At 44.8% G+C, this 23,127-nt stretch overlaps 1 protein-coding gene across 5 annotated transcripts in view; it reads right to left on the minus strand.

Moving 5' to 3' along the window:
- NTM (neurotrimin) overlaps nt 1–23,127 on the minus strand; it is a 1,087,393-nt gene that overhangs the window by 5,479 nt on the left and 1,058,787 nt on the right. For 2 of the 5 annotated variants that reach the window (XM_082273444.1, XM_082273443.1), the window contains 5 exons: nt 19,244–19,378; nt 16,115–16,235; nt 14,892–15,043; nt 11,880–11,915; nt 9,916–9,948 (listed from right to left, as the gene is read on the minus strand). In XM_082273444.1, coding sequence (XP_082129570.1) covers nt 9,916–9,948; nt 11,880–11,915; nt 14,892–15,043; nt 16,115–16,235; nt 19,244–19,378 — 477 coding nt within the window. The remainder of the gene's footprint in view (nt 1–9,915; nt 9,949–11,879; nt 11,916–14,891; nt 15,044–16,114; nt 16,236–19,243; nt 19,379–23,127) is intronic. The other 3 variants (XM_082273446.1, XM_082273445.1, XM_082273447.1) reach the window with 3 other exon arrangements.

Consider the following 23,127-nt stretch of genomic DNA (forward strand, 5'->3'; position numbering starts at 1 on the left):
ATCAGAGGTTCACAATAATTATATAATGTAGGGAGGGGGTCAGAGGTTTACAATTATCATATATACGGGGGGTGGAGCTGTACAATGTACAGAGGAAATTTCCCAATAATAATTTAATGTACAGAGGGTGGGAGGGATGTGGAGAGTGGGTTCACAGGTACACAAAAATAATATATAATAATATAATGTAACGAGGGGTCAGAAGTTTACAATAATATAATATAAATATTATGTAAGGGGGGGCAGAGGTTTGCAGTTATAATATAATGTATAAGGTTGGGGGGGTTCACAATGACAATATAATGCACAGTTGAGGAAAGTGAAAATATAATGCTGACTTGTAAGGTTATCTCATAGGTTTTCCTATCTTAGAGTATTGATTCTGATGTAAATAATTTAGTTTCCAGGCAGGCGGCTTCTACACTCCAGAGGATCTCCACGGTCTCCTTGGCTTGTATTGTAAAAAAAATTGAAAGTAAAGCATCACATCATTGCTAAGAGGTCCAGATACAACTGTATTCCAATTACAAAGTCAGTTCAATCCAAAGAGTGGCAAACGCATTTTGGGGGTCCAAAAATTGCCCCTTTCATTAGGGCTTGACTGAACGTGTTGCAAAATGGACTGCAAATGCAAATAGACTAGAAGTGAGCTGGACCTTTAAAATATTATACAGTGTCAGGGGATCATAATATAATGTATAGGAGGGGTCAGAATTCACATTAGAATAAGAAAAAAGGTACAAGGAAGGGGGGACATGAGAGGTTTACAGTAATAATATAGTGTACATGGGGGTTAGAGGTTCACAATAAGGTTGTGTTCACATGGGTGTGCTTAAGCATACATCCATGTGAAAGGCCGTGTTGGTCCACATGAGATGCACAGGTGTTCTGTGCATCTATGTGCAGGTAGCCCCATTTATGTTTATTAGGACAAGGGGCTGCATGGATACAGCCATTGGTCCCAATCTGACAGCTGAGCAAGTGTGGGTGCGTATCCCCGAACGCACACTGTCTGCACCTGTACCAGCATGGCTGTAAAAATTAGACAATAATAATATAATCAATGGGAAAAGAAGGAGGGGACACGTATACAGCAGAATATAGAACTGTACCTAGGAAATACAGTACTGCATATACATGAACAAGTAGCATAATGAACAGTATATAACAGGAAAGATAAAGTATTTTAGTTTAGAGGATATATTTGCATACAGTATAGAGTATACTGTGTGGATACAGTGTTGAATAACTAGTGAAGATATGGTAGTACTGTATAGTATAAAAAGGGTATAATACACAGAGGATCTGATTTTCTATCTGGTGATATAATTAGCATGTGTATTAAAATATAGAAGGTTAAAAAGAATGCGTATTGTATATAAGAAGAGTATAGTAACTAGCAGAAAGGGGGGAAAAATAAAATAAATATATATATACTGTATATATATCATTTTTTTTATTGTGTAAAACTTTTAGGCAGGTGTGAAAAAATGCTGTACATTGAAGTGGAACTTTGGAACTTTAGGTCCCACTGTAGAAATTTGGCTATTCCGGAGCCCACGCAACTCCCGTACATGCACAGGAGTGACATCATCTCCGCCCAGCCAATGAAAGCAGCTGACATTCGATACCCGGAAGTCGGTTGCTCGAAGATGTCAGCGGCCAGCGAGGAGCTTCAGGATAGTGCATCTCTGGAGCCAAGGTGGGTGTAGTTCAACTTTAAGAAAGCTTTCAGAAAAAGAAGTGTTAATAACTGGATTTTTGTAAGAACTTACCGTAAAATCCTTTTCTCTGAAGTTCATTGACAGACACAGCTCCATCTAGTCAGAGACTATAGGGTTATGCGCCTCCTATCAGGAATAGGCAGTAGGCAGGAAAAAAGCTTAACTACACCTATGGGGGCTGTCCCTACAGGCATAACCCCACACACACTGCTATCAGCATCAGTTTAGTTGCAAGCAGTGTTTAGAATAGAAAAAACCCCATTCACTCAGAAGTAGAGGGGCGGGTGCTGCGTCTGTCGATAAAGGATTTTACGGTAAGTTCTTACAAAGATCCAGTTTTCTCTATCGTTCATCGACAGACGCAGCTCCATCTAGTCAGAGACTATAGAGATGTCCCAAAGCAGTATATATTAATGAGGGGTGGGAAGACAACGCAAACGGAAATGTAACTCCCCAAAGGCTAAACTTAGCCAACCAGGTAACATGGAGCTCCACCAGGAACAACTGGAGCTCACCCTGAAAACACAATACACCCTCAAAGAGAAAACAAAAAAACAGTTCTCTTTAAACAGCAGCCTGCAAAACCTTGCGGCCAAAGGAAGCATCCGAAGATGCCAACACATCTAATTTGTAGAATTTTGTGAACGTATGCACAGACAACCAGGTTGCCGCCTTGCAGACTTCCAGCACCGACGCCTGATGGCAAAAAGCCCAAAAGGCACTCAACGCTCTGGTAGAATGCGCCTTCACCAGGAAAAGAGGAAACTGACCCTTTAGTGAAAAAGCCTGAATGACTGTCTGCCTGATCCATCTGGATATGGTTGCCGCAGACACACCAAATCCCTTACGAGAGCCTTCGGTAAGGACAAAAAGAGCGTCTGATTTTCTAAAAGACTCAGTGGTCTCCGCATAGACCTTGATTGCCCGAACCACATCCAAAGAGTGCAATGCATATTCCTTAGAATGTTTGGGCTTAGGGCAGAGTGAAAGCAACACAATGTCTCTATTTAGATGAAAATCAGAAACAACCTTAGGAAGAAACGACTGATTAGGTCGAAGCAATTTATCCCTATGTATCACCAGATAAGATGAGCGGCAGGACAACACCGCCAGTTTACATACTCTGTACGCGGAAGTGCTAGCAACCAAGAAAGCAACCTTCTGGGACAACGAAAGCAGAGAAATCTCCCGAATGTTCTCAAAAGGAGGCTTTTGAAGAACAGATAATACCAGATTGAGGTCCCACTGAGGTAGCGGGGACCTTCTCAGAGGAGCCATATGGCGCACTCCCTCTATAAAGGTATAGCTAACGGGCGTTGGAAATATATAGCCAAAGCCGACAGTTGGCCTTTGATAGTGCCCAAAGCAAACCGCTGTTCAACTCCTTTCTGCAGAAAGGCAAGGACCCTAGTTATCGAAAACAAGCGAGGGTCGACTGCCAAGCTTTCAACAAAAAAGGAATCACAGAGTCAGAAAGACCTCTATCTCTCAACACCTGGTTTTCAACAGCCATGCCGTTAAAGCCAGCGACTGTAAAGCAGGATGGAAGATTGGACCTTGAGACAACAGATCTTCCCTGAGAGGAAGTCTTCAAGGAGCATCGGTGACCAACCTTACTAGGTCTGCGTACCAAGACCGGCGAGGCCAGTCCGGAGCCACCAAAATGGGCGGAATCCCTTCCAACTCTATCCTGCGCAGAAGCCTTGGTAGGAGTTTCAAGGGAGGAAAGACATAAGCACAGAGCATCTGTGGCATTGGCCAGAGGATCTTGAGAACTGGCTACGAATCTCTGAATCTTCTTGTTGAGGCAAGAAGAAAAGAGATCTACCTCGGGAGTCCCCCACCAAACACACAGGAGATGAAACACCTCCGGGTGCAGGGACCACTCTCCTTGGTCCAACACCTGAAGAAACAGGTAATCCGCTTGCCAGTTCTCCACACCTGGAATGTGTACAGCAGAGAGGGCTGGAATAAATTTTTCCGCCCAGGCCAGAATCTCGGCCATCTCTTTTGGCTGCCAAGACACTCTTAGTTCCCCTCTGGTGATTGATGTAAGCCACAGCCATGGCGTTGTCTGATTGAATCCGAACCGGACAATCTTGCAGACGAGTCATCCAATGGCTCAGACAAAACTTTATTGCTCTGAGCTCCAAAACATTTATCGGTAGTTTCAACTCTTCAAATGTCCAGGTACCCTGGGCACAGAGCTTCCCCAGCACCCCACTCCAGTCCGATAGGCTGGCGTCCGTGGTTACCACCGTCCAAAACAACAGAAGGAAGGACTTGCCCTGGCATAGTGCCAGAGACTGGATACACCACAACAGAGCAGACCATGTGTTGTGGCTTAACCGAATCAAAGAGTCCAAGGACTTTGGATCCTTGTTCCATTTGACAAGAATCTAACTTTGCAAAGGTCTGGTATGGAACTGAGCAAACGGAACCACCTCGAAGGTTGATACCTTCAGACCCAAGGCCCGCAAACTCGAAGAGAGGACAGATTGTTCGCCGACAACACCCGAATCGCCACCTGCAACTTTTGCAACTTGTCCGGGGGAAAAAACACCTTGGCCAAGGCTGAATCCAGAGTCAAGCCCAGATAATTCAGACAGGTGTCAGCACAGATTTCTTGAAATTGATGTTCCAACCGAGTGACTGTCAGATCCCCCAACAAGACTAAAGTAGAGCCGATCTCAACAGGAGATCATCAAGGTACCCCAGTACCGCAATTCCCCGCTGGCGCAGCAATGCCAATACCGGTCCTAAGACCTTGGTAAACACTCTGGGAGCTAAGGCGAGACCAAAGGGTAACGCAACAAATTGATTATGTTCCTCTGTGACCACAAAACGAAGAAACCGCTGGTGTCCAACGGAAATAGGGATGTGTAGATATGCGTCCTTGATATCTTTGGAGGCTAAGAAGTATCACTGGTGCAGCGACGCCACCACCGTGCGGAAGGATTCCATCCAAAACTTCTGTACCTGCAAAAAGCGGTTCAGGGCCTTGAGATCCAGGATGGGACACACCTTTCCTATCTTCCTGGGCACAGTGAAGAGGTTTGAATAAAACCCTTGAAAACGTTCCTAAAAAGGAACCGGTACAATCTCCCCTTGTGACAGCAAATCGTGTACTGACCCTCGCAAGTCCCTTAACCGGACTGAGGATAGTCGAAGATTGGACAGGAAGAACCTGTCCAACGGGCCAGACTGGAATTCGATCTTGTACCCAGATCGGATCAGTTTGTGAACTCATTTGTCCTGAAACAAGGAGGTCCATGGTTCCAGAAAGAAACAAAGACATCCCCCACCCCAGATTCGAGTGAGGGTGCCCCTTTATGCAGACGAGGACTTGTCTGCAGGTCCAGATTGGCTGGTCTTTGCTTTCCCCGACCATGGCGTTTCGGAACCCCCAGGAGACTGGAATAATTTACGTTTTTCTTGCGACTCAGAGGCACGAAAAAGACATTTATGAGAATTAAAGGAAGGCCCCCCACCTAGGACATGGCGCCTTGCTCTTAGAGGATTGAGGAAGATGAGTGCTCTTACCCCCCGTGATACCTTTGATCAACTCACCCAGAGAGGATCCACACAGCCTCTCCCCTAAGAAGGGAAGAACAGTCAAGGCCTTTTTAAAAGTCTGGTCCGCCGACCAGCTTTTCAGCCACACCAAGCCTAAAAGCAATCACCACTGCCAATGCCCTGGCTACCAATGGGCTGAATCCAGGGACATATCACACATGAACACCAGGGCTTGAGCCAACTGGTCCGGTAGTTCCAACACCGCATGGGGTAAATGGCGGGGCAAGGATTCCACCCGTCTATCCACGGGGTCCGCAAAAGTTGGAGACTTTTCCACCGATACCAGAGTCACTTTATTCAACCTGGACACTGGGGGATCAACTTTTGGTGGTACAGTTCACCTAGTGCCTCCGCAAAGGGGTAACGGTGTGTAAAACGCTTGGGCACCACTAACATGTGCTTAATGCACTGCCATTGTTCATCTACAATAGTATGAAACAATTCTGGGCAAGGGAACACCTATCCCGATTTATGGAATTTGCGGGTGCCAAAAGACACCTGGGTACCTGGCGAGGTGGGTTCATCAGCCAATTTTAAAGTTTCCCGCACTGAAACTATCAGAGCTTCCACCAATGAGCGTTCCCGTGCGGCGGCTGATGAGGACAGGTCCTCTTCACCGTTAGAATGCAACGACACCAACCCCTCAGGGTGGTCTGCGTCTGCGGCGGCCATGTCTATCTCAGAGTCCGAAGACCCTGCAGATGGAGGTGAGGCGTTTGCGGCTGGCAGCACTAGCAATAACAAAATCGACCTTAGACATCAAATTTTGCAAAAAATCTGCAATCTCTGGCTGAGAACCAGAAGATTCCGCAATCGCTCCCAGGGGGTCTGCAGGTGAAATATTATCCTGGGACTCCATGTTACACTTTTTAAAATAATTGGGCAGTGTCTCCTTAAGACCAACAAAAATGTGGTCCCGCCGCTATAAGTGTGGGCTCACAATACCTGGTTATTACAAAATAACAGAGTAAATGAAGAAAAACCCACAGGGAACCTGAGGAAAATGTTACCAAACCACAGAGGAGACTTCCAGCACGATCTGTGCAAAAACAAAACTGACACTGACTGTACTGACACTGACTGTACAAGAAGAGGAAACTCAGCCTCTATATTTTAAACAACCATCCCGAATGCCTGTCCAGCCTATGGACCTCAGGAAAATGGCCGCTCATGCATTCTCAATGGGGAATTATAGAAAATGGCTGCCCATATAAACTAATGGGAATATAAAAATCATGATCCACAGCAAAAATGGCTGCCCCCACGGCGTGCCATGCGGTCTCCAGGACCCCCAAAAGGGGGCCCAGAACAATAGGCATCAGAAGGTCCCTGACCAGGGGCCCACACAGGACAAGTCACCCCCCCTCAAATAAGCGCCACAACCGCCGCATTATTAACACCCCCCCAGGTAAAAACCTGCTAGAGGTAGGATAATGCCGAGGGGTACACTGGACTAGTCCTCCGAGGTTCCAGGGGAACTGAGGGAGCCCCTAAGGTCTGACTATTCCAGGGAAGTGCCCACGAGACCGGCAGGGGTTTTTGGGGGGACAATTTACTCATAAAACCACGGCACCAGGTGGGCGCCATTCCAAATCAGGTCACCTCCCACCCGGGATGGGGGTGCTGTCAGCCAGGGGGAAGCTGCATCGCAGGGCGTTCCTAGGTCGTGTGCGTCCCAGCGAGACGGTCCACTTGCTCATCCCTATCCGTCGGGGCACTGTTGTGGCGAGGCCTAGTTCTGGATTATAACCTGCTCACGCTCGCTGGCAAGGCTGGGAGACCTTAAGGATCTAGATTATCCAGTGCGAAACCTCAGCCGGCTGTTGCTTGTAGTTCCTCTGGATCTTGGTCTTTAGGAACCACCTAGTGAAAATAAAAAATCACAAACTAACAAACTTTCCTATAATAGCTAAGACCAAAGTCCCAGCAGGAAGCTAGGTCCTATTCCTTAAACTAGGCAGAAACAAACTGATGCTGATAGCAGGGTGTGTGGGGTTATGCCTGCAGGGACAGCCCCCATAGGTGTGGTTAAGCTTTTTTCCTGCCTAGTGCCTATTCCTGATAGGAGAAGCATAATCCTATAGTCTCTGACTAGATGGAAGTACGTCTGTCGATGAACGATAAAGAAAGTTTATTTTTATCAATTAATAAAATGGAGAGTAATCGAGCAGAAGAGAAATCCAAATCTCATCCATATTTGCTGTCACTACACTTTGCCTTCAAAATAGCATCAGTTCTTCTAGGTACACTTGCACACAAGCTTTTGAAGGAACTCGGCAGGCAGGTTGTTTTAAACATCTTGGAGAACTAATCACAGATCTTCTGTGGATGTAGGCTGCCTCAAATTCTTTTGTCTCTTCATGTAATTCCAGGCAGACTTCATGATGTTGAGATTAGGGCTCTGTGGGGGCCAAACCATCACTTCCAGGGCTCCTTGCTGTTCTTTATTCTGAAGATAGTTCTTAATGACATTGGCTGTATGTTTGGGGTTGTTGTCCTGCTGCAGAGTAAATTTGAGGTCAATCACATGCCTTATTTGATGGTATGGTATGATAGATAAAAATCGACATATATTTTGCAACATTGAGGATACTATTGATCCTGACCAAATTTCCAACTCCATTTGCAGAAATGCAGCAGCAAACCTACAAGGAACCTCCATCATGCTTCACTGTTGCCCTCAGACACTAATTATTGTACTGTTTTTCAGGCCTTTGGTACACAAACTGCCTCCTGCTGAAGCCAAATATTTAGGGCCCTTTAACACTGAGGAGTTTTTCAAGCGTGTTTCTATTAAAAAAAGCACCTGGATAGCTCAAGAAAAATGCTTCCCTTTAAATTCACACTGGAGCGGTGCACTTCTGTTGCAGTAAAAAAAATCCTGCTTGCAGCATCTTGGAGTATGTTTGGGGAGCTAAAAAAAATGCACCTTCCCAAAAGCAATGGAAAACGCAGTAAAAATGGAGCAAAAACGCCTCCACCTCATGCGTTTTTAGTGTGTTTTTTAAAATATGTTAAAATCAGCATTGGATCAGTGTGAAAGTAGCCATAAAATGTTTAGTCATTAGTCAAGAGCACCTTCTGCCATTTTTCAGCACCCCCAGTTCCTATGTTTTCGTGCACAGTTGAGTCGTTTAGCCTTATTATCATGTGGAAGGTATGGCTTTTTGACCGCAATTCTTCCATGAAGACCATTTCTGGCCAGATTTCTCTAGACAGTAGATGGGTGTACCTGAGTTCCACTGATTTCAACCAGTTCTGTACTGATGCCACTGCTGGACATCTTCCAATGTCAAAGGGAAGTAAAAGCATGATGTGTTTATCATCTGCTGCATTAAGTTTCCTTTAATCTTTAAGTCCTCAACGTCGCTCATTTCTATGTGCTTCTTCAAAAGAGCTTAAATGACACAACTTGAAACCCCAGTTTGTTTTGAAATCTTTGCCTGGGAGAAACCTTGCTGATGCAGTATAACTACCTTGTGTCTTGTTGCTGCACTCAGTCTTGCCATGATGAATAACCTGTGACATGAAACCGTCTTCCGCAACCACACCTCAACCTCACGTAGCAGAGTTTGGCTGTTCCTCACCCAGTTTTAGGCCTCCTAAACAGCTGTATCTATTTATGACTGTGTTTCAACTTACATGTGAAACTGATGATTATTAGCATGTGCTTGTGATAATTGGTTAATCATATACCTGACTCACATCCTACAAACTCGTTGACTTTGTGCAAGTGTACAAAGTGTGCAAGTTGATAATGGTTTGAAGCCAAAGGGTAGTCACACCAAATATTGATTTGATTTTTGTTCTGTTCACTCACTTAAAATAAAAATAAATAATTCAAATATATATTTTTGAAAGCATTCTTCCTTCACAGCGTTATTTCACACCTGCCTAAAATGTTTGCACAGTACTCTATACACACACACACACGCACACACATATAGAGAAAGGGAAGACTCCTGCTGGCTCACACATTATATTGGGTGGGTGCGCTGGGAATGATTTTAGAGCCTCCAAGCAGAGACAAGTGATAGACAGCAAAAAGAGGCAAAGACACAGCAGGCTGTGTGCAAGGAGACCACAGTCCTCCAATGTGTGAAAAGCATAGTGTGTCAAGGAAAGGGAACGTGGACAGTGTGGAATGGAGAGACTTTTAGAAGTGATAGATCTAAATATATAAACAGAGGTTTGGAGATTTCATACACCATGCATTCTCGAACAATCAGCCAGCCAACTAAGATCATGCAAGAGATTGGCAGCACATGCACAAACTGTTATATCATGAGCCAGATATGATAACTCCGCCAAAAGAAGCACCATCATCCAGAAACAGACGTGGTATTCTAAAAATATAGATAACTGTTCTTTCTAAGGACTTAATTTTACTAAGGAGAGGTCAATGCACTGCATAATAATTCAGGGTTAAGACAGCAGCCAATTACATTTCCTATCAGTGATTAACACCACTGTTAGCCAAAAGCACCACACGGAGGGTAGTAGAATAGAATTATGGTGTAGCTGAAGCAGGTCATACTGCGCAGGAGGTGAAAGAGAAGCTATGCAGGAAGCCCAAAAGAAGAGGGGGGGAAGCTGAGCGTTCAGCAATACTAACCTTTAAAGGGGGTCAAGGCAGCTGTGGTCTCTTCTAAAAATTAAAAACAATTCTTGATTAGGGAAGTGAGCAATAATGCTTAGCTATAGAAATAAATCAGCGTGACACTACAGCTATCAGCATTGATCCCTCCCCTGAGGACGTCAGGAATTTAGCCCGCCCCAAAGAGCTTGCACCAAAACCACACGGAGTACTATCACTGTACCCTTTGTCTTGGATATGGACTTCTCCATTCTAATTACACAAGCATGGTCTGCCATTACCTTTCTACATATTCAATTTACACTTCTTATCAAAACTGAATAGACCTTATGGACCTCAGCAAGCACTCCCCCCTTCCACCCTCAATACCATGAGATGGTGGGTCTGGCAAGTTAATGTTCTGCAGAAGAGAGGGTGTTAATGAATAGAAATGCAAGTGTCTCACCACAGTATAAAACTGCTTGATCAAACTATTCCCATGTGGAGTTGATAAGCAAAACACATTCAGGCATAGTAAAGTGTTGAAATATGGGCAGAGTGTGTTAATATTGCCCCGTAGAACAACCTTTGGAGAATGAGGTTTCATTTAGATTGGTTGCTCTGGTGCAATAGGGTGAGTTCTTATATCAGATACTTAGATACATAAGAAGGTGCTGGATCTGTCTGTATTGTTTTTTTGGTGACCAATCAAATTGACACTTTAACTGGGCAAGTTCGAAACTGACAGGGCAGCATTTGCAGTTATTTCATACCCTTTAATAACTAGGCATTAAATGCTAAGGTGTGAAGGTGAGTACCCCTGTTGTCTTTTACCAACCAACCAGCATTTGGCTGGTGGCCATCTGAGACATGGACACCGTTTATACATGAGCTCCACAGTAGCACATCAGCTCATCCATCCATTATGAATTGTCTGGCGAGCAGCCACTTTGGATAGGCAATCCTGAGAGAGCTTCATTCACTAACACTGTACTAAGCTAAAGACACCTCCCTGTTCAAGGTGTATGGAGCTTTCTGAAGGCTACACAAAGGCCCAGATTGTAGCATTAAGATAACTGCACTGACATTAATACTTTTTACAATATTTATTGCAGCAGAAGGAATACTCAGAAATGATCCTGGTCAATAAGGACGTAGCTCTAAAACCCTCATCTAGATTGGAACAGCGAATGATAAAAAAGAATGGGCTGACGTCTGAATGGCCACTGTGGATACAATTGCAGCTTCATTCCACTTAGCAGATGTAAGTCATGGGACTATTAATAACACATGCATGTTGTGTCGGGTAGGATCCAGATCAATCTTCCCCTATACGTAACACAAGCTTCTCCCATATTCATTTCTAGACTTTGCATGCTGAAATGAGCCACATTTCCCAGATTCTTCCAGAGGAAGGACACACAGGTCTATACTGGTCTTTATCTTCATCCTTGTTATAATCATAAAGAATTATCTCCTGTTGCCTCCTCTACAACTGATATTCTCCAACAAGCACAAGTAAATACGTAAACCCAAATTATGATTAATATAGCAATACAAAATAAAAGTTAGAGAAAAGAGCTAAAGAAACAAAAAGTGATGGAAGGAGTAAAATCAATGAAGAAAACATAAAAGAGAAGAAACATACAGAGAAAGGACTTTTTTCTTTAGCAGTACTGGAGGATAAGGACGAAGACACTGAACACAATATGGACTGATCAGCTACACAACTACAATAATAGCTACAGAGGATCAACTCAAACAGTACATCATACAATCGGGTTTGGGGGGCATTGTGAGACTGGTCAAACAAACAATGGGTTCCAATTAGTTAATGGTCTCCAACACATCAAATAATCCTTTCAGACTAAAACCCCATTGTACACACAGGTTAGAGCAAAGCATTATGGGAGGCTGTGGCACAGGCAGCACACATGGGCCCACACAGGGGAGGACACACGGTGGGGACATCAGATGGACAGACACAGCAACTCTGTACTGACCTTGCAGTAAGGGTGAGCTGGTAGGCTGTAATATCTCTACAAGTGGCAGGAGATACGGGGTGGGGAAAATAAAAGGGTCGACTTTACACAACAGAATTTAAGACTACGGTAATTCAAAACAAAGTGATTTTAAAATATAACAAAACAGGTATAAAAAATAGTTTAAGGATAGAACATTGCAAATAAAAAGCTTGTAGCAGGTGACTTCATATCATAGCCTCAGTCAGATATGAAAGTGTATCAACTTGCAGCAAAATGTGATGATCCCTTGGACATGGCTGGTAGAAATTGTCTACCTTGTGACATGATGATGCTGTAACAGATGATGAAAAAGCAATAGGCTTCCCAAATGTACAGAGACCATCACCACCACCCACTGCTCCTCAATTACTCAATGCTTTCATTATTTTTCAGCATCCTACAGTTCTTCAACCACCACTAAGGACCACACATAAGAATAATGCTCAGATCCCTGCATTCTGCTCATGGAAGGCTCCTAGTAACTTCTTATAAAAGAGATATGACAGAGGACCACAAGAGACACCAAGGGAGGTGAAGTCATATTGGGGACACCTGGATAGGTCTTCTTGGCCCTCAATGGCTTTATTCACCAGCCCTAGAAAAAAAAGCTGGGGGGAGCCACAGCCACTGTGAAGATTAATAAATGCCTGACATTCCAATTCATATGCCAACATTTGATACCTGATTTCAAAACAATGACTCTTCACTAAAACACAGGCGAAATCTGAGCTAAAACAATTCAAATCATCAAATTAATTATTATAATATATATATATATATAAATATATATAAATATATATATATCAGCCCTCAAAAATACCACTTGCCTGCTTGCATTTTGCAAGTAGAATTATGAGGATGGCGAGTAAGGGCTGTGCTGTATGGGGATGTATAGGGAATGTATTAGTGCCTGTGCCTGCCCCTGCCACCGCCGCCGCCGTTCACAGCGCAGCCTGCATTGACATTCTTCTTCAGAAAAGGGTGGACCCGGGGCGCAGAGCAGTGCACCCTGAGCCCACCCATTGTGTGACAATAGCGAATGAATATTCGCTATTGTCACACGGATCCTCCTCCTGATCCTTCTTCTGGACAATCAGGAAGCGGGTCCGAGACCCGTTTCCTGATTGGCCGAAAGGCAAAGAATTGCCATTGGCCAAGGAGGAGGAGGAGGGAGACGCAGAGGATTGAGGAGAAGCCGCCACTGAATCAGGTAAGTGCACACTGGTCTCTCTGCACGCTGTGCTAACTCTGCATTTAAGGGGGCACGCTGTGTTAATTCTGGCATTGAAAGGGGGCACGCTGTGTTAACTCTGGCATTGAAAGAGGGCACGCTGTGGTCACTCTGGCATTGAAAGGGGGCACGCTGTGGTCACTCTGGCATTAAAAGGGGGCACGATGTGGTCACTCTGCCATTGAATGGGGGCATGCTGTGGTCACTCTGCCATTGAAAGGGGGCATGCTGTGGGCACTCTGCATTGGAAGGGGGCACGCTGTGGGCACTCTGCATTGGAAGGGGGCACGCTGTGGGCACTCTGCATTGGAAGGGGGCACGCTGTGGGCACTCTGCATTGATGGGGGCACGCTATGGTCACTCTGCATTGAAAGGGGGCACGCTGTGGTCACTCTGCCATTGAAAGGGGGCACACTGTGGTCACTCTGCCATTGAAAGGGGGCACACTGTGGTCACTCTGCCATTGAAAGGGGGCACACTGTGGTCACTCTGCCATTGAAAGGGGGCACACTGTGGTCACTCTGCCATTGAAAGGGGGCACACTGTGGGCACTCTGCATTGAAAGGGGGCACGCTGTGGGCACTCTGCATTGAAAGGGGGCATGCTGTGGGCACTCTGCATTGAAAGGGGCCAATGTGATATGCAGGGGGGACAGAGGACACTGATGTAAGAAGAACATTGTTGCACCACCACTACAACAACCAGGAGAGGAAGGGAGCACGTGAATCAGATGAACTGCGCACTGTAAGTCAATATTCTTTATGGGTTACTGGGATTTGTATGCCTCTATAGCTGATGGTATTTTTCACTGGCGTATTATGTACTGTTGGGATTTGCAGTCCTCTATAGAGGGCGTGTTTAGGGGCGGAGCAGGGTAGGGTTTGGCTGGGGCAACAAGTGGCGAGTAACTCTTAAGGCCTGGCTAGTAGCTCATGACTTGAAATTTTGAGCCCTGTATATATATATATATATATATATATATAAATATACACACACAAACACACGTGCCCTACCCTAAAATCATGTGGGCTGCTGGAGAACAGCGTACAGTATGAAATCACAGAGCTCTCCTGTCTTTGTAATAATGATGATCGCCAATCATACGCAGTCAGCAGCAGAAAGAGGTGCAAATGATTGGAGGCTACAGATGGACTGATGATGTAGAAAAAGTGAGTTTACATAAATGTCATCAGGGATTGAACAGTACAAAGATAAACAAGTAACATAAACCTGTGAGTCAATGGATAAAATTGTCTATTTTGGCTGTAGATTGGAGAAGCTCTGGGGATTGAAAAATATCCAGCTTGAGCCGAGCTGTGTGTGTAAACCTCAACACCCAGAGATAAATTAGCCTTTATTGTCCACAGCTCTGCCTGAAAAACCTCTTTCATCCATTCACATTTCCCCCAAATGACAAGGCAGTGAGGCTTGACCAGGCCTATAGAAGTGGGATTCCTATGCATAGAGGCCTCTGTGTGTGTGCAGACGAGCCTGTCAGTGTAGGATTAGAGTACAGTGGAGCGTGGCTGAAGACAATAAAAGATGGTCGCTGTCTCATCTATAGAATTGCTTACAGGATTTAAAGGGTTTTTGTAACACTGATCGGTGTGAGACATGACTGGAAGAGATGGTTGTCTGGATAGAAAACTGCATTCACAGCAATGAATGGATAAGGAGTATACCAAAATGGGCAGTGGAAGATGGAAGAGGCCTAGTGTGTTTCTGTGCATGACCATTGTGACCTTTTCTTACACACTCACCAAACAAGATGACGCTGGCGTTGCTGTGACCCAATCGGTTCATGGCTACGCATGTATAGTTGCCATAGTCTTGCTCAGATACGTTAAAGAAAGTGACACGTGAATAGGTTTCCCGATTCTCCACCTTCATGCCTTTCCGTGCCTCACTCAACCTGCCAGACATAAAACACGTGTCATATGATAATCATACAGAAATATCAGCCTACCAGTTATTTGAAGGGCTCCATACCTGTGAAGTAATTGTGTGCAAATAACAGAAACCCACAGAAAGCAATCTGTTATCTCCTTTCATCAATTTGGAACAGAATGAGAGCTTTTTGTACCATACACACTGGTTTTTACTCTGATCTATTAATTTCTACATCTGTGTACTCATGTACCTTTTGTAATCCACCCCCTGCCCCATTTATGGGTTTCATACACCCGTCTGCACCTGTGCTTGTGGCTATCTAACCATCCTCTATACCTCTTTGTCCATGGGTATTGAGCCCTCCTCTGTACCCCCTGTCCATGAGTGTTGTGCTCTCCTCTGTACCCCTATTTATGGTTGGTGGGCTCCCCTCTGCAGTCCCTATTCATGGGTGTCTGGCTCCAATATGTTTGTCCCCTACCTGTTATGGGTATCTGGCTTCCCTCAGAAACCTCTGTTTATGTGTATATGACTTACCTTGATAGCCCTTACCCTTGAGTGTCTGCTTCCACTTGGTAGTTCCTGCCATGAGTATCTGGTTCCCCTCGAAAGCTCCTGTCCATGACTCTTCTGCTTACACTCAGTAGCTCCTGCCCATTAGTATCTGGTCCTTTTGGTAGACCCCATCCATAGGTATCTGGTTCCCCCTAGTAGTTCCCTGATATAGGGCATCTGGTTTACCTTGGCAGATCCCACTCATAAGTGTGTAACTCCCCTCACAAGCCCCTATTCATAGGTATATATCTTCCCTTGGTAGCCCCCACACCCATCAGTGTCTGACTCCCCTTAACCCCCATCCATGAGTATCTGGCTCCTCTTGTTAGCTCCTGTTCATGTATATCTGACTTTCATTATTAGCAACCCCCCATTGGTATCTTGCTCCCCTTGGTAGCTCCTGCTTACGGGTATCTTGATCCCCGAAGGGGGTGGCCTTCTGTATGGTATCTGCTAGGTATAACTGATATACTCAAGTAGGGTTAAGGGTACCAAACAAGGCAAATTTTATTGAAATAGATACAATGTGACAGAATACCTTTTATCTTCCTTGTACCAGAAGAAGTCTGCTGCTGGAACAGCCAAAGCATCACATTGCAAGATACCTTGATGGCCCAAAGGAACCCCGATATTCCGTGCATCCAGAATGTATGGGGGGTCTGTAAGGACACGCAGCGTCAAACAACAGACAGCAGAAAACTCCAGGGAACATATATGGATGGATTGTTCGATGCTTTCTGGATTTCCTAGACTGTTAAACACATTCAGTTTTTGTAGTTCTGTTGACACGCATTTACATGTATTTATGCAAGCAAAAACTATATTCAGCTTTCTTGCAGAGAGGAAGGTGGCGGGGGTTTCTAAAAATACAGATACAGCACATCACATGCACAGTAAAAAAGTAGTAAGCATTGGGGCTGTATATATCATTTCTGCCTTCCTAGGCCAACTGTCAGGTCTTACACATGAGAATGTCAGAAAACTGAAATGTGGAAGGCTATGCGTTGCCCTGGGAGTCCTGCCGCCCTAGGCTACGGCCTATCTTGGATATGAAGAAAACTTGCCTTGATGAGCATAGATCCTGCAATAGAGAAGCACCTATAGGTCCTTAATTATATGGCGTGTGTATAAGAACATATGTACCATCTTGGAATATATTGCTTAATGTACTGCACTAAGTATACAATCCATCATTGATTGATTTTTTTTTTTATATATAATCTGTTTCACCATAAGTAAAGTTATATATATTTTTAACTAAACTACATACAAAAGTCAGTTACCTTATGTGTCACAACTTTTAAACATCATAGATGTGCAAATCTTGTGAGTGCAGCATCTTCGAGGTAGATGCGTGCTGATAATACACAATCAATATGCTAATGTACGCAATACATGAAGAGCCGCTTGTCAAAATGCCGTACAGGCATACTAACAAGACATCTGAAACATGGGCAATAACAGACAAAAGATTAACACGGAATACCTTAATATGCTGGTAATGCGAGCTAGTGGAGCCTGAACACAATTAACATGCAGAAAGAAGGAAAATTCCTGAGCTGAATCCTAACACATCATATATCTAATGTCTGGTATACAAATCTAAAAAGCGGGAGATAAGCTTTTGCCGGTCCCTGAAGGCATGTAGACTATGATCTAAAAGTGCAGCCATGTGCAGGACTATAACTTCATCCTTTTGTCCATTATGTACAGCATATATCTCTGTTCTGTTAGAAAACCACTAAAAAGGTTAATGGGGCAAATATCAGACATTCCCCAAAATCTCAAATCTATTCCTAGAAGATGTTTCATGGAAGCATCACATCCAGTCCTGACTTTCTTTTTTCAAACTCCAATCTTATCTTCAAATCTAAATGTACAGATTGGCAGTTCAGATAATCATCTGAAGAGTCCTGGCAAGAAAAAAACAACCCACACAACTGTAGTTCAAAACCAGTCCCTGCTTGGCACAACCGCATTTCCACTGCATGTGCCTCTACTGAGAACAACTCACTTTCTCTATACCATCATAGAGAAAAGTCCAATGTCCCCATACCCCACCACCATAAACAGACCATTTTCCCAATTTTTACCATCACTGAGAGCATCCCACCCTCCTAGTACTATCATCTAACACAGACCTCTCACCCTGTACCACCAATGAGAGCAGTCCACTCTCCCTGTAACACCACTGAGAAGAGCCCCCTCTCCCTGTATCACCACAGAAAACAGCCTCCTCTTCTTGTAACACCACTGAGAAAAGTCCACCCTCCTTGTTTCATAACCATGAACAAGGCACATTTCCCACACTACCACTGAGAACAGTCCACTCTCCCTATGCATCTACCCAGAATAGAGCCCCCCCCCCCCCCATTACCACCACCAAGAAGAGTCTACTCTCCCCATGCAACCCCCCAGAACAGAGCATCACCCATTACGAACACCAAGAACAGTCTACTCTCCCCATGCAACCACCCAGAACAGAGCATCCCCCATTACCGCCACCAAGAACAGTCTACTCTCCTGATGCAACCACCCAGAACAGAGCATCACCGATTGCGAACACCAAGAACAGTCTACTCTCCCCATGCAACCACCCAGAACAGAGCATCCCCCATTACCACCACCAAGAACAGTCTACTCTCCTGATGCAACCACCCAGAACAGCGCAGCCCCCAATACCACCACCAAGAACAGTCTACTCTCCCGATTCAACCACCCAGAACAGAGCCCTCCACAATTACCACAACAGAGAACAGTCTAACCTCCCCCTACTATTAATGTCAGAATGTATTTTTAATGTCAGAAGGAAATACTTTTCACGTGGCCCCATAGTAACAGTGCATACAAGCCGGTGCTTTTTTTTTTTTACTTCTGCAGTAAAAAATAAAACGGAGATCTGAATGGATGACATGGGCAGCACATTCAAGGCTTTTTTTAGACTCTTTGGATATACAAGGCCCAGTCACCAAGAGCAGTCTGTCACTCTTCTACTCTGAACAGATGGGTTCCAGTCCTCCCTAATGGTGTATTGAGGCAAATGGTTTTATCTACTTTATTTGTGGCAACACAAACAAGTGAGCTTTTTCTCGAGACAAATGTACCTGTTACCTCAGGAAAAAGAAGTTCTTTCTCTCCCTGTCAGTGCCAGAACCAGATACCATTACATCACATTCTGACCTTCCATGCGGCCAAGGTGCTTTACTAACACAGAACGCTAGAAATTGAACAAAACAAACTCATCCAAAAAAAGATTTCCTTTCTCATTACTATATGCACACACCCAGGTTCTATCAGTGTACACCCCCAGCTGAGATTATGACTGCCCTAGGACCCCGCAAAAAGACACAGACTGGATCCTGAGGAAGGCAACGGCACCTCCAAATAGCTCTTCTCTTCATCCAGACATAAAATTAGGGTCATTCCCCATTTAACCTACTGGAGAATCCATGAATAATGAACACCAGAAAACTAACCGCCTCTGACCCAATAAAAGGAGGAGATGGGAAAATTACAGCAGTCATTCTATTGATTATTCAATGGCGACTCAGTGTGTTTACTGAGATAAGGCTGGCGGCCTTCTAGGCTTATCTCTTTATGAGCTCATCCTAAATATTTAACTAGAGCTCTAAATGCCTTTCCTGGATGAGTCAGTAATTTCACTTACAGTTCACTGTGACTTTAACCCTTCGGACATCTGGAGAAGAGACGTCATTGGCAGCGCTGCACTCATATAGCCCAGACTGTTCCCGTGTAATTCCTGTTATTTCCAGGTACTCATCTTCACTCATGAAGCCATGTGCTAGAAGAGAAGAACATACGTGAACAGAGTATTTACATAGCAAACAATATACAGAGATCCAAGGTACTCAACACACAACTGTCAAACTAACACTGTCTACAACTTGTCAAGTATAAGATACAATATGCTCCCAGGTTTCATGTCACTCCCTTATACTCCATACCTAGGTACCCAACCAGAGATATATCCTGTTGTACTAGTGACAGGCTTAGGGTGGCGTTGTGCTTCCTAAAGTGATACACATATAATATTACATTTTATATACAAAACAGAAATAAACAAGTACCGTATTTTGGTTCTTTAAAACATTAGTACATTGCTTGATAAAATGTTTACACAATCATGTGGTGGTACCAAAAAAAAAAGACAAACTTCAAATACGTACTTCTTTGTGGTTCTTACAACGTGAACTACAATAGGTTCATACAGTCACTGGCCCTCTAGTGTTACCAGTGTCTCTAAAAAGCAAAACTAGAAGACAGCAAGCAGAGAAGAAAGGAGAAACAGACATGAGCTGCTACAGAAGACATACAGGATGGACCATATGGGGAACACCTAACCCAGCATCCTACTGCAAGGAAAGGCATTATTAGACACTGGTCTGTAGTCAATATAAGAAAGGAAAGGGTTAAAGTGGACCTGAACTAAAAAAGTGAAGATTTTCTATGTTATAGGGAACATTCAGAAATGTTAACTCTGCCTAAGTGGTGCTAAAAAAAATCTACCTTTTGTCCGGAATTCTCCCTGAAAAAAGCAGAGCACTTTATATGCCTCGGCACTCTTGTTTTGTTGCCTCATAGCTGTATATCTGCAGTGTGCGATCACTGCAGTGCAGCCTCTGATGGCTACTCCCACCAGATATGGAGTGAGATTTGGTAATATTATTACAGTGTTACTGACTGTTCTCCTTGCTGCAGTGGAAGCTGTACCTATGGACCTGCAGTGCAAGGATCCTTCTGCTTTTGCTTCAACCATTCTCTGGATCTGTGCTACCTTCACCTCTGACGTTACCATACAAGTTATCAGGGGGCAGCTCTGACATGAGGAAGCAAAGCACAGTCTTCACCAAGATGGCCACGTCTATACAGTCACAGTGCAGAACAAGGGATGTTTAATTATTAATGGGGAAATGATCAGCTGCAGGGAGACCACCAGAGAGAGAGTATTTGTCCTCTGCTTTATCCTCTACTTGCCCTTAATGGCCCCAGGTTCTAAAGTTCAAGTTCGCTTTAATATAACCTCATCTCCCCTTGTTATTGCAATGGGAGAAGTTAGTTACCCCTAATCTTCCCTGATCCTGGAAAGGAAATGTTAGAAAGCTCTGGCCTCACCTTAACCCCTTCCGTACCGCGTCATGTAAAATGACGTCGGCACAAATCCTTTCTCGATCCGGGCCGACGTCATATGACGGCGCCCGGATCTCCCCGCTACTGCGCGCCCCCGGGGGCGCGCAGCGCGGCGATCGGGGGTGAGGCTCGTCCCTCGGACTGAGCCCAACCCCGATCAAGGTAAACAGCCAATGAAATTGGCTGTTTACCACGTGATCGGCTGTGTCAATCACAGCCGATCACATGAGCGGCTCCAGCGCGAGCCGCTCGTTCCTTCCTTAATGCGCGCCCCCGGGGGCGCGCAGCGCGGCGATCGGGGACGAGGCTCGTCCCTCGGACAGAGCCCATCCCCGATCTAGGTAAAGAGCCAATGAAATTGGCTCTTTACCACGTGACCGGCTGTGTCCAATCACAGCCGGTCACAAATGTCATCAGAGAACATGGTAACTAGCTGTCACCGTGTTCTCCTCCTCACACACTGATCCTGTGTGAGGAGGAGATTGTGGTAACAGCTAGTTACCAATCATAGTGCACCCCAACCACACTGATTGCCCCCCCCCCCAATAAAGAGCACCTGTCACTAGCCCATCAAAATACCCGAGTACCTGTCACCAGCCCATCAGGTACTCAGATGACAGGTACTCGGGTACTCTGATGGGCTGGTGACAGGTACTCGGGTACTCTGATGATGGGTACTCGGGTACTCTGATGACAGGTACTCTGATGGGCTGGTGACAGGTACTCGGGTACTCTGATGACAGGTACTCGGGTACTCTGGTGACAGGTACTCTGATGGGCTGGTGACAGGTACTCGGGTACTCTGATGACAAGTACTCGGGTACTCTGATGACAAGTACTCGGGTACTCTGATGACAGGTACTCGGGTACTCTGATGACAAGTACTCGGGTACTCTGATGACGGGTACTCGGGTACTCTGATGACAGGTACTCGGGTACTCTGATGACAGGTACTCGGGTACTCTGATGACAGGTACTCTGGTACTCTGATGACAGGTACTCTGGTACTTTGAGTACCCGTCATCGGAGTACCCGAGTACCTGTCACCTACCCAACAGAGTACCCGAGTACCTTCCACCTGCTCATCAGAGTACCTGACACCTGAAGTACCCGAGTACTTGCCACCTGCTCATCATTACCCATCACTACTCATCAGTACTCATCAGTACCCATCAGTACCTATCACCTATTAGTATCAGTACTGATCATCCGTACCCATCAGTACAGTATCAGTATCACCTATCAGTATCAGTACTACTCATCAGTACCTATCACCTGCCTGTCACCTGCCCATAAGAGTACCCGAGTACCTGTCACCTGCCTATCGGAGTACTCGAGTACCTGCCACTTGCTCATCAGTACCAGAGTACCTGTCACCTGCCCAGCAAAGTACCCGAGTACCTGTCACCCTTCATACAGCCACCATGTCTAAGTCCAAAAAGGTTAACATACGTCGTCCGTGTAAACCTAAATACCGGTGTTATGGCAGCAGATAGCTGCCATAACCCTGGTATTTTTTTAAACGGTGGACGGTTGGCTTTCCGATAAGGGTGGTCCCAGCGGCAGATTCGCCGCGGGATCACCCTTCCGGGGTGGCGGAAGAGGTGCCCCCCCCCTCCCGCTGCATTCTGGTCCTTTTCCCCGCTTACCGGACCCGCCGGCAGCGGGGAAAACGATCCGGTCCCAGATCCTCACAGACAGGATGTCGAGTGAGGGCAAGCTTGCCCTCACTCGACTCTATGGTCTTGGAGGACCGGAGCTACGGCAAACGTCGTTGCCTAGCAACCAGTTTAAAGGTCCCTTTTTTTTTTTTCATTTTATTTAATTTTTTTTTAATTTTTTTTTTTATTTTTTCTATCTTTTAGTGTACTTGTGAGATCTGAGGACTTTTTGACCCCAGATCTCACAAAAAAGAGGTCCTGTCGTGCCTTTTTCTATTACAAGTAATGTTTACATTTCTTGCAATAGAAATAAAAATGATCAATTTTTTTTTTTAAAAAAAAACAGTGTAAAAATAAAAAATAATAAATAAAATAAATAGTAAAAAAAAAAAAAAAAAAATTAAAGCGCCGTGTCCCCGCGAGCTCGCGCGCAGAAGCGAACGCATACGGAAACCCCGCCCACATATGTAAACAGTGTTCAAACTACACATGTGAGGTATCGTCGCGATCGTTAGAGCAAGAGCAATAATTTGAGCCATAGACCTCCTCTGTAACTCTAAGATAGCAACCTGTAGAAATTTTTAAAATGTCGCCTATGGGGATTTTTAAGTACCAAAATTTGTCACCATTCTGTGAGCGTGCGCAATTTTGAAGCATGACATGTTGGGTATCTATTTACTCGGCGTAACATTATCTTTCACATTATGGAAAACAATTGGGCTAACTTTACTGTTTTCTTATT

The sequence above is a fragment of the Pelophylax lessonae genome (assembly GCF_965119305.1).
Source record: "Pelophylax lessonae genome assembly, chromosome: 12".
In the NCBI taxonomy this organism is placed as follows: domain Eukaryota; kingdom Metazoa; phylum Chordata; class Amphibia; order Anura; family Ranidae; genus Pelophylax; species Pelophylax lessonae.